General features: G+C 42.0%; 1 protein-coding gene across 3 annotated transcripts; it reads right to left on the bottom strand.

Annotated features, from left to right (window-relative positions):
* Nucleotides 1–400: 400 nt before the first annotated feature.
* On the bottom strand, nucleotides 401–9572 carry inpp5kb (inositol polyphosphate-5-phosphatase Kb). 3 transcript variants are annotated; one of them, XM_047608026.1, is made up of 14 exons: nucleotides 9370–9572; nucleotides 7912–7963; nucleotides 5555–5659; nucleotides 5282–5390; nucleotides 4951–5067; nucleotides 4438–4613; nucleotides 4237–4348; nucleotides 4052–4161; nucleotides 3926–3952; nucleotides 2771–2987; nucleotides 2532–2669; nucleotides 2368–2451; nucleotides 2169–2273; nucleotides 401–1426 (listed from the first exon to the last, which is right to left on the bottom strand). In XM_047608026.1, the coding sequence occupies exons 2-14, from the start codon at nucleotides 7953–7955 to the stop codon at nucleotides 1358–1360; spliced, it is 1413 nt and encodes a 470-aa protein (XP_047463982.1). In that variant the 5' UTR covers nucleotides 7956–7963; nucleotides 9370–9572; the 3' UTR covers nucleotides 401–1357. The 3 variants fall into 3 exon arrangements, with proteins under 3 accessions (XP_047463982.1, XP_047463980.1, XP_047463981.1); XM_047608024.1 differs by lacking the exons at nucleotides 7912–7963; nucleotides 9370–9572 and adding an exon at nucleotides 6064–6816; XM_047608025.1 differs by lacking the exons at nucleotides 3926–3952; nucleotides 7912–7963; nucleotides 9370–9572 and adding an exon at nucleotides 6064–6756.
* Nucleotides 9573–11773: the final 2201 nt, after the last annotated feature.

Raw genomic sequence — 11773 nt, 5'->3', positions numbered from 1 at the left:
AGTGAATGTTAATAATAAGCAATTAGTTTATAAGGATCATGCATTTATTGCAATGCAATAAATAAAAAACTACAACTTACATCACTTCAGTTCCATCAGGTGCTGGTAATGTCAACAACTCCAAATGTCATAAACTTTGAACAAGATGCGCCTCCCAGCAGGTTCATCGGTTTTAAGAGTCCCACGGAACCATTTCACTTGTCATCGCTCAGTTTTACATGCTGTTTTCTCTGAAAGTGATTTACCATCATCATTTTCGTCATAAGAATTGTCACAGTAGGGCCACTGTCATGCCTTTAAGTTAACCATAGTTGTAGATGGATGACTTGTCTGATTATTTTTTCATTGTGGGTGTAACACATTCGCTGCCAGTTTCAAGTCAAAAGAGGAAACAGTCAAATGATCCCTAGAGCATGGTTATATTTATTGTTTGGTCATTATAACAACTAAAATAACTAAATAAAATGCTCAGTTTCTGCTACGGGTCAGAAACAATAAACAGTTTGACAATAGCCCCATTCATAAAATCACAAAACAATTACTTTTTGTGTAATATAACAATGAAGTTCCATAGTTTTACAGTGAACTCATCAATTTTAATCAGACTCCAGATATGTTGAATACAGACATCTTGCTTTCACATCCCCAGAATAAGAGACGCATGTTCCAGCACTTCCCTACCCTCATTCATCATTGCGCAGACTAATTGTGTTATGTGCGCTGTGATTTATCATTCATTCATCAGTCAGCCAGTCACACAATGAAAACACATGCGTGCATTTTCTCAATGTCCACAATGGTAATTTTTAGAGAATAGGAAACGCTTTTTTAAAAAAACATTCTCATGTGTTTTCACCTAACTTTATAAAATACTTGGCTCTAGTAATCGCAGAATTTGAAAAAAAAACAAAAAAAAACACACATCTTTCTTCATTAAGACATAAATGTAAAACAGTCTTCATCAACAATTTTCTAGACAACAGTGTGCTATGATTGGTAGATCGTTCATGCACTTATGGTATTACCTGCACTTATACTAATGTATATTCAAATACTATTTGTCAAATGTTTTCAAAAACAACACTTAGCACATTTTTCGTTTTAAACCAGCTATGTAGTTTGTCACGTGTCAGTACATTTTTCTTAAAAAGCCTGTAGATGAGCTGCTGGGCTTCTCGTTAATGTGTTCTTTTTTGTTCCAGCATATTAATTGTTTCCAATCTCTTGGTGGCACTGTATGGCGGTCATTATTTAAGCCATCTTATCCAGGAGATGACGGCGTTGGGGGCGTGGCTAGAGACATTTTCAGATCTGTGCTCGTGACAGCAGAGAGGAACAAGATGGACTGAGTTCCTCCTTATTTATTGAGCCCATTGATATCCTCGGGAACAAGGCCTTCCAAGGCAGCACGCTTTGACTCCAGGATCTGCAAAAGTTAAGATGCCACTTAAGGAGATGCAGTTAAAAATGGACGATTTGCAAATCTCACACGACAAAAGATACAAAATTAATGTAAAATTTAAAGATCACTCACTGTCCCTCTTTGTTCCTGATATAATTAGTCACTCTATTCTGTATTTGCTTGGACAGTTCATTTAACATGGCTCTTAATCTAACGGGTAATGAATCCAAAGGTGTGAGTTGCCATAGTCAGTGTCCTTATCTCATAAATAAATGGTAAAGCTCCCACTAGAGCAAGCTGCCACAAGAAAATCAGAAATCAACGGCACAACTGTTGCACTGGGTTGCATTCGATTGTCATTTGTACCTAATAAAATGGCCACTAAGAGTGACATAGAGTGGAATTTGCTTCCATCTGGTCCAGGCCCTTAGATAACACAGAACTGACAAACATGCTGTACATTTTCATTGAGTGCAAAATACGCAAAAACTGAAGAACACCAGTAATTTTCTGTATATTCCATGTTGTAGTAGTTAACGAGTACACATTTGCCTGGAAATTACGGTTGAACTGTCCTGGGATGAAAATGATTTGTTTATTTCCTCAGCAGTCACTCATTTTCTTGCACAATTTGCCATCAAAGACTTCTAGGTCGCTAAAACCAGTTTTCTATTTCTATATCTACATAATCATTTTCTAAGTAAACAAATGACAATAAGGTGAAGGCATACGAAAGTAAAGCACAAATAATGTGTGGTATGCTCACCTGGAAGCTCGCACTGAGGCCAACGATGCTTCTCAGGTTTGTACTGTAGTAACCCAAAACATACTGGCCACCTAGCAGAGGGATATGGTTCTTATCCATGGATATCTGCAACCAAAACAAACACACACACACATGAACCTATGTAGTCGTGTAGCATTTGTTAAGAAAAAAAAAAGAAGACACAAATACTTCACTGTACCTGTATGACCTCATTTGTCTCTGGCAGGTCATTCTCTCTAACCCAAACAAAAGTTTCGTAGTCGGTCGGGCTCTTAAATCCCACCTGCAGGTCGACAAATACATCAGTTCACAGCTGATGTGTTTAACCAGTTCATTTTTTTCCCACTACATTCATCTTCACACCTTGTATAGACCAATCCAGTCCCATGTGGAGGACATGAAGTCCTCTTGGACAGTGTAGGTCAGAAGTGCATCCTGGTCGGCGCTCCATACGCCCAAAGGCGAAACATGCACCAGTGCTGTGTCAAAGCATTTCCTCAGCTGTAGGAAAAGCTCATTAAGTGGCTGCACCATCATAGAGTCAGGAGATGTATATGAGCGCTGTTGTCCAACACAGTGTGTGTGTGTCTATGTGTTCTCACCTCCAGACTGAAGGTTGCGATGACCGGCTTGTGGTCGCTGACTCCGTAGCTCATGTCGCTGGTGTATTTGTCCTGGGTGACCAGGAGTGGATACTCATCCTGACCGTCGTCTGTGGAAGTGGACGCCCTCTCGTCATCGTCATCCTCTGACGGCAGGCTTTTGGGTTTGACGCGCCAGAGGATCCGATCCGTCCAGGCCGGCTTCCTCTTCTTGCCGCTGGACAAAGCAAAGGCGAGTGTTGATGACAGGATTCCTGTTTGAGGTTGTGCTAATATCTTTGCGTCTATTGCTTACCTGAGAGGCCAGGTATGACTATGTCTATTCATGTAAACCTAACTTATAAAGAATAATAAAAAAAAAAACAAACATTGAAAACAAGTGGTGTTAAAGAACACAAAGTAAAGACACACATACACACAGTGCAGAACTGTACCTACAGTGCAGCATGCAGAGGAGAAATGATAGATGCTAGGCGTGGACAGTACCATTTAACATGGTATTACAGCACTTTTTTTATTCTAACTTACTATAAAAAGCAACATGTGCATTATGCAGGAGCACACAGTGGGCTGCAGGAAGGATTTCAGGTCTAATGCATTTGCAGATCACGCCTTTATTTCATAGGTTTATTAGGTTGACTAAAACCATTTGTGTCTTGTCATTTATATCGCTGTCTCTATTCGTAACTCCACATACCTTGTCTCCATATCCCTATTTTATGTCCTATGTGACATCTCTTACGTCTACAGGGCATATCTGTGGAGACACCCACCTTGGCGGGTCTAGCTCCCTGTACCAGGCCCCCAACCAGAAAGATAGCAGCCCCCAGATGAGGGAGGTTAGGAGGAAGAAGAGGGTGGTGCTGGAGCGCTGTAGGGGCCTGGGTCTGTACATGGTTAGGGGCAGCGCCACAGTGCTCTTTCTGAAAGGGGCACATACACGGTGCCGGTGTAAGGACTGGAGTCAGAGAAAGAGCTGCTCCCAACTTCATCTACACACTTCATCTATGCACTATTTGTGGGCTCCTGTTTCATGTGTCTAAGGGGCGTGGCTTAGACATGAAACTAAAAGACTTCATAGCAAAAGCTTTGAGAGAAGGAAGTGACAGTGAGACCTAAGGGAATGTGGGGCATGCAACACAAATCACATCTTACTTAAAACCCAACCACGTCTTTGGAGAGCTGCGCAAAAATTCAAATGGAAACAAGAGCACAGATTTGCAAAATGTGAAGGGTATCTGCGAGCAACGTATTTGCCTGCACAACGTTTGAGCGCGTTACCTGGTGTCGTAGGTGTCGGAGTTACGGTCAAACTTGTACGTGGGTTTAAAATTTAAAGGCCCTTCCTCGAATTCCTGCAGGAAGGGTTCCTTCTTCCTCATCGCCAGGAGCTGCGGACACATTGACACTGGTTAGCGGGTGTGCGTAGCTGTGTGCGTCCAACGTGCACGGCTCCGGCGCAGTACCTGGTCCTTGTCCCACAGCAAATTAAACCGCCCGCTGTTGATGCACGAGCGGAGAAAGTGCAAGCCGTGGTCTGAAATGCGAAAGTTCAGGTCGCCAAAGCAGAACACCAGCCTGAGAGAGAGCGACAGAAACTCATGACAATCATTGCACAACAACTCTTGGTGCGTATGTGTGCGGCGTTGGCAGTGGCGCGCGCTGACTTGTGATCCAGGACGTGTGGGGTGTCCATGAAGTCAAAGTCTTGTGCCTCCAGGATGTACTCGAACTCGTCGACGCGCTGCAGAGCGTAGTTCATGTGAGCCGCCAGGTGGCAGTTGAGGAAGCACACCATGTGTCCGTAGAAGGAAAAACGCACGGACACTCCTCCTTTGTTACCCTGCCAGATACACAGAGGAGTAGAAACAGGAAAACAATCAAACTGTCCCCACTTATGTGAACGGAAAAAAGTTTCGTTTTTTCCCCTTTAACTTGGATCATGGATTAGAACTTGTCTTGCAAGTGTTTGCCCCAGTGCGCCGCGCCGTTTCTAGTCCTCTTTGTCTGAGATTTCCTTTTTGTCAAAGCTGCTGCGCATTCCACTAAACAAACACAATAGGTCTTTCATGATGTGTTTAAACCCCACAGCATCTGAGGCCAGTGGGTTTCCTGGCATGCGGAGATTTAACAGTGTTGTTGTGTACGAGGCTCAGACCTGACCGTTCTGAGTTTCCTACCCAGTAGCCAAAGATGCCGGTGCGCGTGTAGGTGGTCTGGATGTTTCTGATGTAGGGGAGATGAATTTGTTTGGCGAAAACCAGCAGCAGCAAACCCTGCATCCTCACTGAGGTGACCTGGACACAAATGGAGGCAGTGGCAGATTATGTTTAACATTTTTTACATGTTGTCGCTATTTATTTGTCGTATACATGTTTGTTTAATTGTGTTTCAAATCATATGCATGTGATATTCACTGTGTTATATCATCTAAGAACATATGCAGTATATTTGCAAATGTTCAACATGCATTTATAGCAGCTCTTAGGGACAACACACGTCCCGTCTCACTTTGACAAAGCCTCTGGGCGCCAGCGTGTCCATGAAGACATGGCTCCAGGAGTCCTCCACCACCAGGTCTGAGATGAACCTCACGGGGGTAGCATTCACCTCCTGCAGGCTGCCACGCGCCAACACAAACAAAACACATAGAGTGACAAACAGTGTTGCTTTGGCCCTGACTTTTTATTTTTTTACCACATCAAGCGACTTTTTCCAAATGCATGCACCTTTGTTCATTAATCACATTCTTATTAAAGTCCTTATTTAATCCTCATTTCTCACCCAATCACGTAAACGTCTGTGGGGGGCTGGACATCAAGTTGCAACAGGGAGGTGACGTCTTCAGGAGGCTCCGCTGTGGCCACATTCCAGGTCACCATGTGCAGTCTGCGTTTGGTAATGACAAAAAAAAAAAGCTTTAATTACTAATTACTTACTCATTCATTCTACAAGGCACAAAAAATCCACAGTATTTAACACTAACAGAGTATAAATAGAGAAAATAATGACAACATATAACATATTTTTTGACATGCACTTTTTTTATCTTATGGATTAATTGGAAGCAGCAAAAGTTTCAATCTATAGAGACAGAAATGAGCTGGATGAACAGAAGCTATGTCATTTTTTTTTGCAGGTTTTAATAACAACAGTTCAGTTTCCACTACACGAGTCATTTTCTCCGCAACGAAGCAAAACCGTGAGTAAGAAGTGGTTGTTTCAAACAGCCACCCGCGGCGTGTCTGTGCAATTGCGTGTGTGTACATCAGCAAGCATGTGCGCTTGTCAACCTGAATGCGTCCGTGGGAACGCAGTGTCCACAGAGCTGAAACGCTTCGTCCAGCGTGCGGGACACCTCTTCGCTGGCTTCGTCGTCTGAGCTCATGTCCTCGATGCAGGTCATCAGCTGGGACAGCCGTTGTCGGAGGAGGACCTTGGACCTCGAGCCCTGAGACGCTGAGCTGCTCATGCTGTCTGAGCGCACGCGTGGACTGTCTGTTAAAGGATCCATCTTTTTGTTTTTTAAAAAAAAAAGAAAAAATGTCCTGGAATCCGTGAGAGTCTTTGCACTTTACGTCCTTAAGGTCAAAAGGATGTTTAAAACGGAAAAAATAGGGATGCAGTCCTGCAACAACAACAACAACAAAGTCTCTTCAGACCTCTTTGGTAGGACTCGTTGCAGACGTCTGATGTGAGCGGCCTTCACTCTGCCCAGGCCACTGGAAGTAATATGAACTGATTCCTAGTTAGTCAGATCTCTCCGCATGTGCTTCGGGCAGCTTCTGTTTCAGGTCCTCCGGTGAGAAACTCAAAAACTCAAGCCCTCAGGGTTGAGCCGGTGCGGCCCCTTCTCCTCTGGCCGTGTCCCGTCGGGTCAGGGCGCAACGAAGCGACGGCCGAGAGAGCAGTGGGGTCGACGCAGGAATGTACGCGAGAGCGACTCAGCTTTGAGGTTTAATCGCGGGCAGGAGACGGGCATGTGAATGTGCGCGAGTTTTTTTTTTTTTTCTGTATAGTCACAGGGAGCAGAAGAGGAGGGCAGGAGGCTGATCCTCCATCATTGTGAGTATTGTTGCAAGACTTGAGCAACCCGTCAGATCCCTAAGAGGTTTACTGCCAGCATTCTCTCCATCAGCTGAGCACACAGAACAATACATGCAACGCCACAGTTACACTCATGCATTAGTGAGGGGACAACGGCGCACAATAGCATTAGCTTCTTTTGGCCTCAATCCAGCCTCTCCTCATATAGGCCAAAGGTTATCTTTGTAAGCTCAGACGGATGTGGGGGGTTAAATACAGCTCTGATTTCTTTTTTTAAGCGCAGATGTTTAAACATCAAAACAGAAGCTCAATGAATTCTAATTAACAGCAGTTGCGGCATAGTAAGGGTCAGTTTACGTCACGGATTAGAAAGGGCATTTTTTCCCAATAGTTAAGATTTCGAAACCATAAATACGATGCGATAACAGAAGATTAAGGCTTAAGCAGCCAGTAATGGAAAATCTCTTGTTGGGAAAGGACAAAAAACAAAACAGTAGAATAAACGGTCAGAAACACAGCAGATCAACATGGCATTAAAATTCATAAATGCTGCGGTGATCGTTGGGTCACTGATTAAAGAAGCAATCCCAAACAACAATATCGAATGAGTGAAAGTCAACTCTTTAAGAACACTTCTATAGTTAGTTGTATGTACAGAGAACAAGTTTAACTGATTTATTTAAGAAAAAAAGGGGAAAAAACTGAAAAAAAAGAAAAGATGTTGCAGAATTTAACCAATAAATCGTGGCTGAAAGTCAATGATGTTCTAATATTTGGACACTGTGGAGGATACTGAGATAAAACAAAAAACATGGAGGTAAAAAAAAAAAAACAACCTAATCGTGGGCGCCCCAGTTGCCCCCTGCCACTTCATGTAACAGCGTCACATGAATAGACTTAAGGCACATTCTTTAGCAAGCAGAGGTGTTAAGTAGATAACCAGGGGGTTCGCTGGTGAAAGACGATGATTACGAGACTATTTAAGTTTCATCACAGAGCGAATGCAAGACTTATAAAAAGCAGCCACGAACAGCTTATGAATACTGCACAATTCCAGTGTTGTTAGGATGGTTATAATTCTCTTCTTCTCTTACCTGCACCTGTCTTTCCCGCCACTCTGAATGCTTCCAGTGCTCATTGTCTCCCCTGTAAAAACACACAAACACTTGCTCTTATTGCAGCAGTTTCCCCCCGAGCACAGGCCAAATCCCAAACAAACATAAGCACAAAAGACACAGCCAGACCTGACGGGGGTGCCTGAAAGTCATTGGTGAAAATGCCTTTGTAATCATGTCTAATCACGGTTCGCTTCAGCCATGTTAAAGTGACAGTGCCCTGGAGATCACGTGTGAACTCAGAAACACCTCAGAGTCATTTCAGGACATATTCTGTAAAACTTGACTCAGATCAAGTTTTATAATTGGAAATGCTGTATGTGCATCGTTGCTGGTGTACACAAATGATTCGATTTTTATCAACTGCTAAGCTGATATGATATAAAAACGTCTTAGAGAGAGTGAGCTAACATTTACTACAGGGACAATTCAGAGGTTAGTTGTTGCTTATGGCTTTGAATTGTATGTTTCTACAGTTTTAACCAATGATCAAGAAACAACAGTATTTTTATTTGACTACATTGTGCAAAGACACATTCAGATTTCCTTTCCTTTTTTTCAACACATGTTTTGTTTTAAACCTGCATTAACTGATTATCTCTGATAACCTCTAATATACAGCTGTGACGCAATCCAGAGCCGTATTTTAGAGAGTCTGGCCAACTGATTAGGCGATTGGCCGACACAGCATTTCACAGACTCGTTTAAGAAATATAAGGTAAGTAGACGCTGGGGTATTTAAATGAGGGACTTTTACATATGTGCAGCCACTGGCAATAACATTTCTAGGCCGGTTAATGATGAAAATAAGCGATTTATTTCAACATAGCACATCCGTCCCGTACTTCTGACACGGGTTGAGTTGCCCAGACTCTCTCTAATATACAGCTCTGGTGCAATTACATTTGTTGTGGTTAACATCTCGTTAGCTAACTATTTTTTAGCTTGTTTTTAGCTTTACCTCTTTTATGTACATGTGGTTGTCTGACACATACAACAGGTAAATGTGGAGCAAGTCGGTTAAAAAAAGCCATTGCAGTTGAAGTTGATGAGTAGCAATTTACCAGAACAGTAGGTGGGGCCTGTAAAACCTAAAACATTAGCTAAAACATGTTTGTCCTGTTTGCCACTAAAAATTACTTTTTAAATTGTGGTCAGGTTTAAATAGAGATAATTTGATTAGTCCAGCACAAAATACGCTCGAAATGTGCTTTAAACCACTAAAATAACAACAAAAGTTTAAAATTAAATATATACATAAAATCCATATCTTACAGTATATGAAGCAAGACTGTTTTGTAATTTATAAAAGCAAGCATCCCTTTCTCAAACTTAGAAAGGTTTGTAGCTAGCCAAAACTTTCTGCAATTAAGTCAAAATTGTTGTCTTTTTGTTTGTTTTAAAGTTCCTGCCAAAAACAAACATCTGAAGCTGTACCTTTGTCTGTGGGTCTGTCTCGTGGTGTCCGGTAGAAGCCGCAGACCCCGTGTGCACAGATGACAAAGTTCTCCACAGGGGAGTCGTGAGACTGGACCTGTTTTCCTTCGGTGAGTCCCGTTGTTTGGCTGTATTAGTGTCGTTTTGGCTCCGTCCTCTGCTGCTCCCCTTTTGGGTGCAAGGTCCCACACACACAACCTGCTCTGGACTTAAAGCGTAACATCGGATCAAGCTCTTATCCCAGGTTGGTTAAAGACCCGGTGAGAAAGTCTTCATGAATGGACATGTCTGTTTATTGAATGTCAGCATGACGCATGTTTTTTTGTTGCAGTAAAGCCCTCTTTGCAAGTTCATAAATAATCCTTCACTTTCTTAGCGGTATGGAATTCGTGAAGGTGCTCTCTGACTCAATGTATGCTACTTCAACGTAAATACAGTACTACTTTCTGCTGAAGAGCTACAACTCTCCATCTCTCATGATGGAGGGTGTTTCCATATATATATAAAGATTGGATTTTAAACATATCAATTTATGGCAATTAATAACTTTCAATTTTGTGCCTGGAATAAAAAACAATTTTACTTGTGATGAACACTCCTAAAGCTGCTCTCCTAAAGTCCTAAAGCTCTTGAGACTCCACAGACGAAAACACAATTATTGTCTTAATAAGGTCATTTCAAGTCAGTGTGACATTTATAAAGGTCACTGACAATGTATGCAGGCCATCACAATTTTATTGGACACCTTGTGTATAAAGGGAAGGAAGGGGCTGATGAGAAACCAGGTATCTGGTTCATACCTCAAAATTTGACGATAAAGTTAGAAGCTGGTTAGCATAGGCTAGCTTAGCATAAAGTAACGGGTGGGGGCATGCTAAGAAAACAAAAAGAATGTCAATGAAACAGCTGCAAACTTGGGATATTAATACATATCACGTTTCTTTTTATCTAAACAAATAACACTCAGACAAGCCGACCTCTGCTCTTTTACACACATCATCTTTGTATGTATTAAATTACATTACGACTTACAAACAAGGATAAATATTGCTAATTGGACCCTTTATCCCAGTTTCAGGTCTGTATGCTAAGCTAGCCAGTCATGGTTAGCATATTAGTGCTTTAAATGGATGTAAATGGTTGGATATTTACATATCAAAGAAAAACAAAAGGAAGTGGATAACCAAGGCTATTTTCTCATTTCCCTGAATTATAGTGATGTTAGAAAATTAAGGCCCCAAATTAATTTATTCACTTCACCCTAAGTTGCATTATTAGTGATGAGAGTTACTCCACCATTCACACAATTTTTATTAAAAGCTGGGAAGGCTTCCAACATCACCCAGTACGTACTGAACTGAAACCTTCCTTGGTTTCCTGTCAGTTTTTACTCAGAAGCTCCGACAAGGTCTGTAGTTCAAATAATTTCCTCTCAGTCAGCGACACGCTGTATAGAGTCTCATCAACATCTCACAAAATGTGTAGCAGCACTCGACGCTGGCCCCTCTTTTGCCTCATAATCAGGATTTAAAGTAATCTTTGCCATCCAAAGCCTGATTAATTCTACCCTGTCTACAGTGCTGGTGTTTTCCTGTGTGTAGCTGTCCGCAAGAGGCACTAAAGACACTGCACATGTTGTTCATTTAACATATGTTGTACTATATTAATCAAATTATTTGTTCAATGAATTTTTCTTCCACGTGATCGTTCGCATTCGTGTCATATTTTTATGTCTATTAATTAATGTTAAACCATTAATTTAACTGTTTGCTGTGGAGTGAACATGATACAACTGTAGGGCAGAATATTCTAATAGCATTTGATCTTAAAGTGCAGTGGACTGCACATCAACTCTTAGACCTCCAGGGATCCATGTTGGCCTCACTAGTCGGCTGATGGGAGCGAGCTGCATTGTTAGCTTGTCTTCTGCTAATATTGCAGCATGCCTCTGGGATTTTACCTGGGGACTGATTGGGCTGGGATCTGACAGTCGGCGTGTAATATGCGGCCTCGTGATTGGCTGAGCAGTGATAGGGGCGGGCCCTACTGTGTACAGGAGGCTTGGATTGACAGGTCTGTGTGAAACAGTGCACTGTTCAGACAGCTCCTATATCACTGAATGAGTGAAGTGCTGACTGAAAGATAACGTCGTCTGCCTCCATTTATCCCTTTACTAAAGTATGTTGGATTCAAGTTAATGTGTATTTAAAGAAATATAAATTGGTGGAGGAAAATGAACAAAAATTAAAATATCTAATCAACCAAAGATTCTGCGACCCCTCTGCAGTACCTTTGCGGACCCTCTAGGGGCGCCATGTTGAGGACCTATGACCTAGAACACAGATGCCTGAGCACAATGTTGCTTTGTTTTTGTTAGAAAAAAATAACACTGACATAAAACTTA

This window comes from Mugil cephalus, chromosome 15, assembly GCF_022458985.1.
Source record: "Mugil cephalus isolate CIBA_MC_2020 chromosome 15, CIBA_Mcephalus_1.1, whole genome shotgun sequence".
Taxonomy (NCBI): Eukaryota; Metazoa; Chordata; class Actinopteri; order Mugiliformes; family Mugilidae; genus Mugil; species Mugil cephalus.
The sequence above is the reverse complement of the archived record's forward strand: the minus strand, read 5'-3'. Positions and strand labels throughout refer to the sequence as shown.

Coding starts and splice junctions, on each gene's coding strand:
- inpp5kb (XM_047608024.1), bottom strand. CDS start 6,284: ATGGATCCTTTAACAGACAGTCCACGCGTGCGCTCAGACAGCATGAGC. Junction 5,068..5,281: donor CGCCCAGAGGCTTTGTCAAA/GTGAGACGGGAC, acceptor ATTTGTGTCCAG/GTCACCTCAGTGAGGATGCA. Junction 2,452..2,531: donor ACTGGATTGGTCTATACAAG/GTGTGAAGATGA, acceptor GTCGACCTGCAG/GTGGGATTTAAGAGCCCGAC.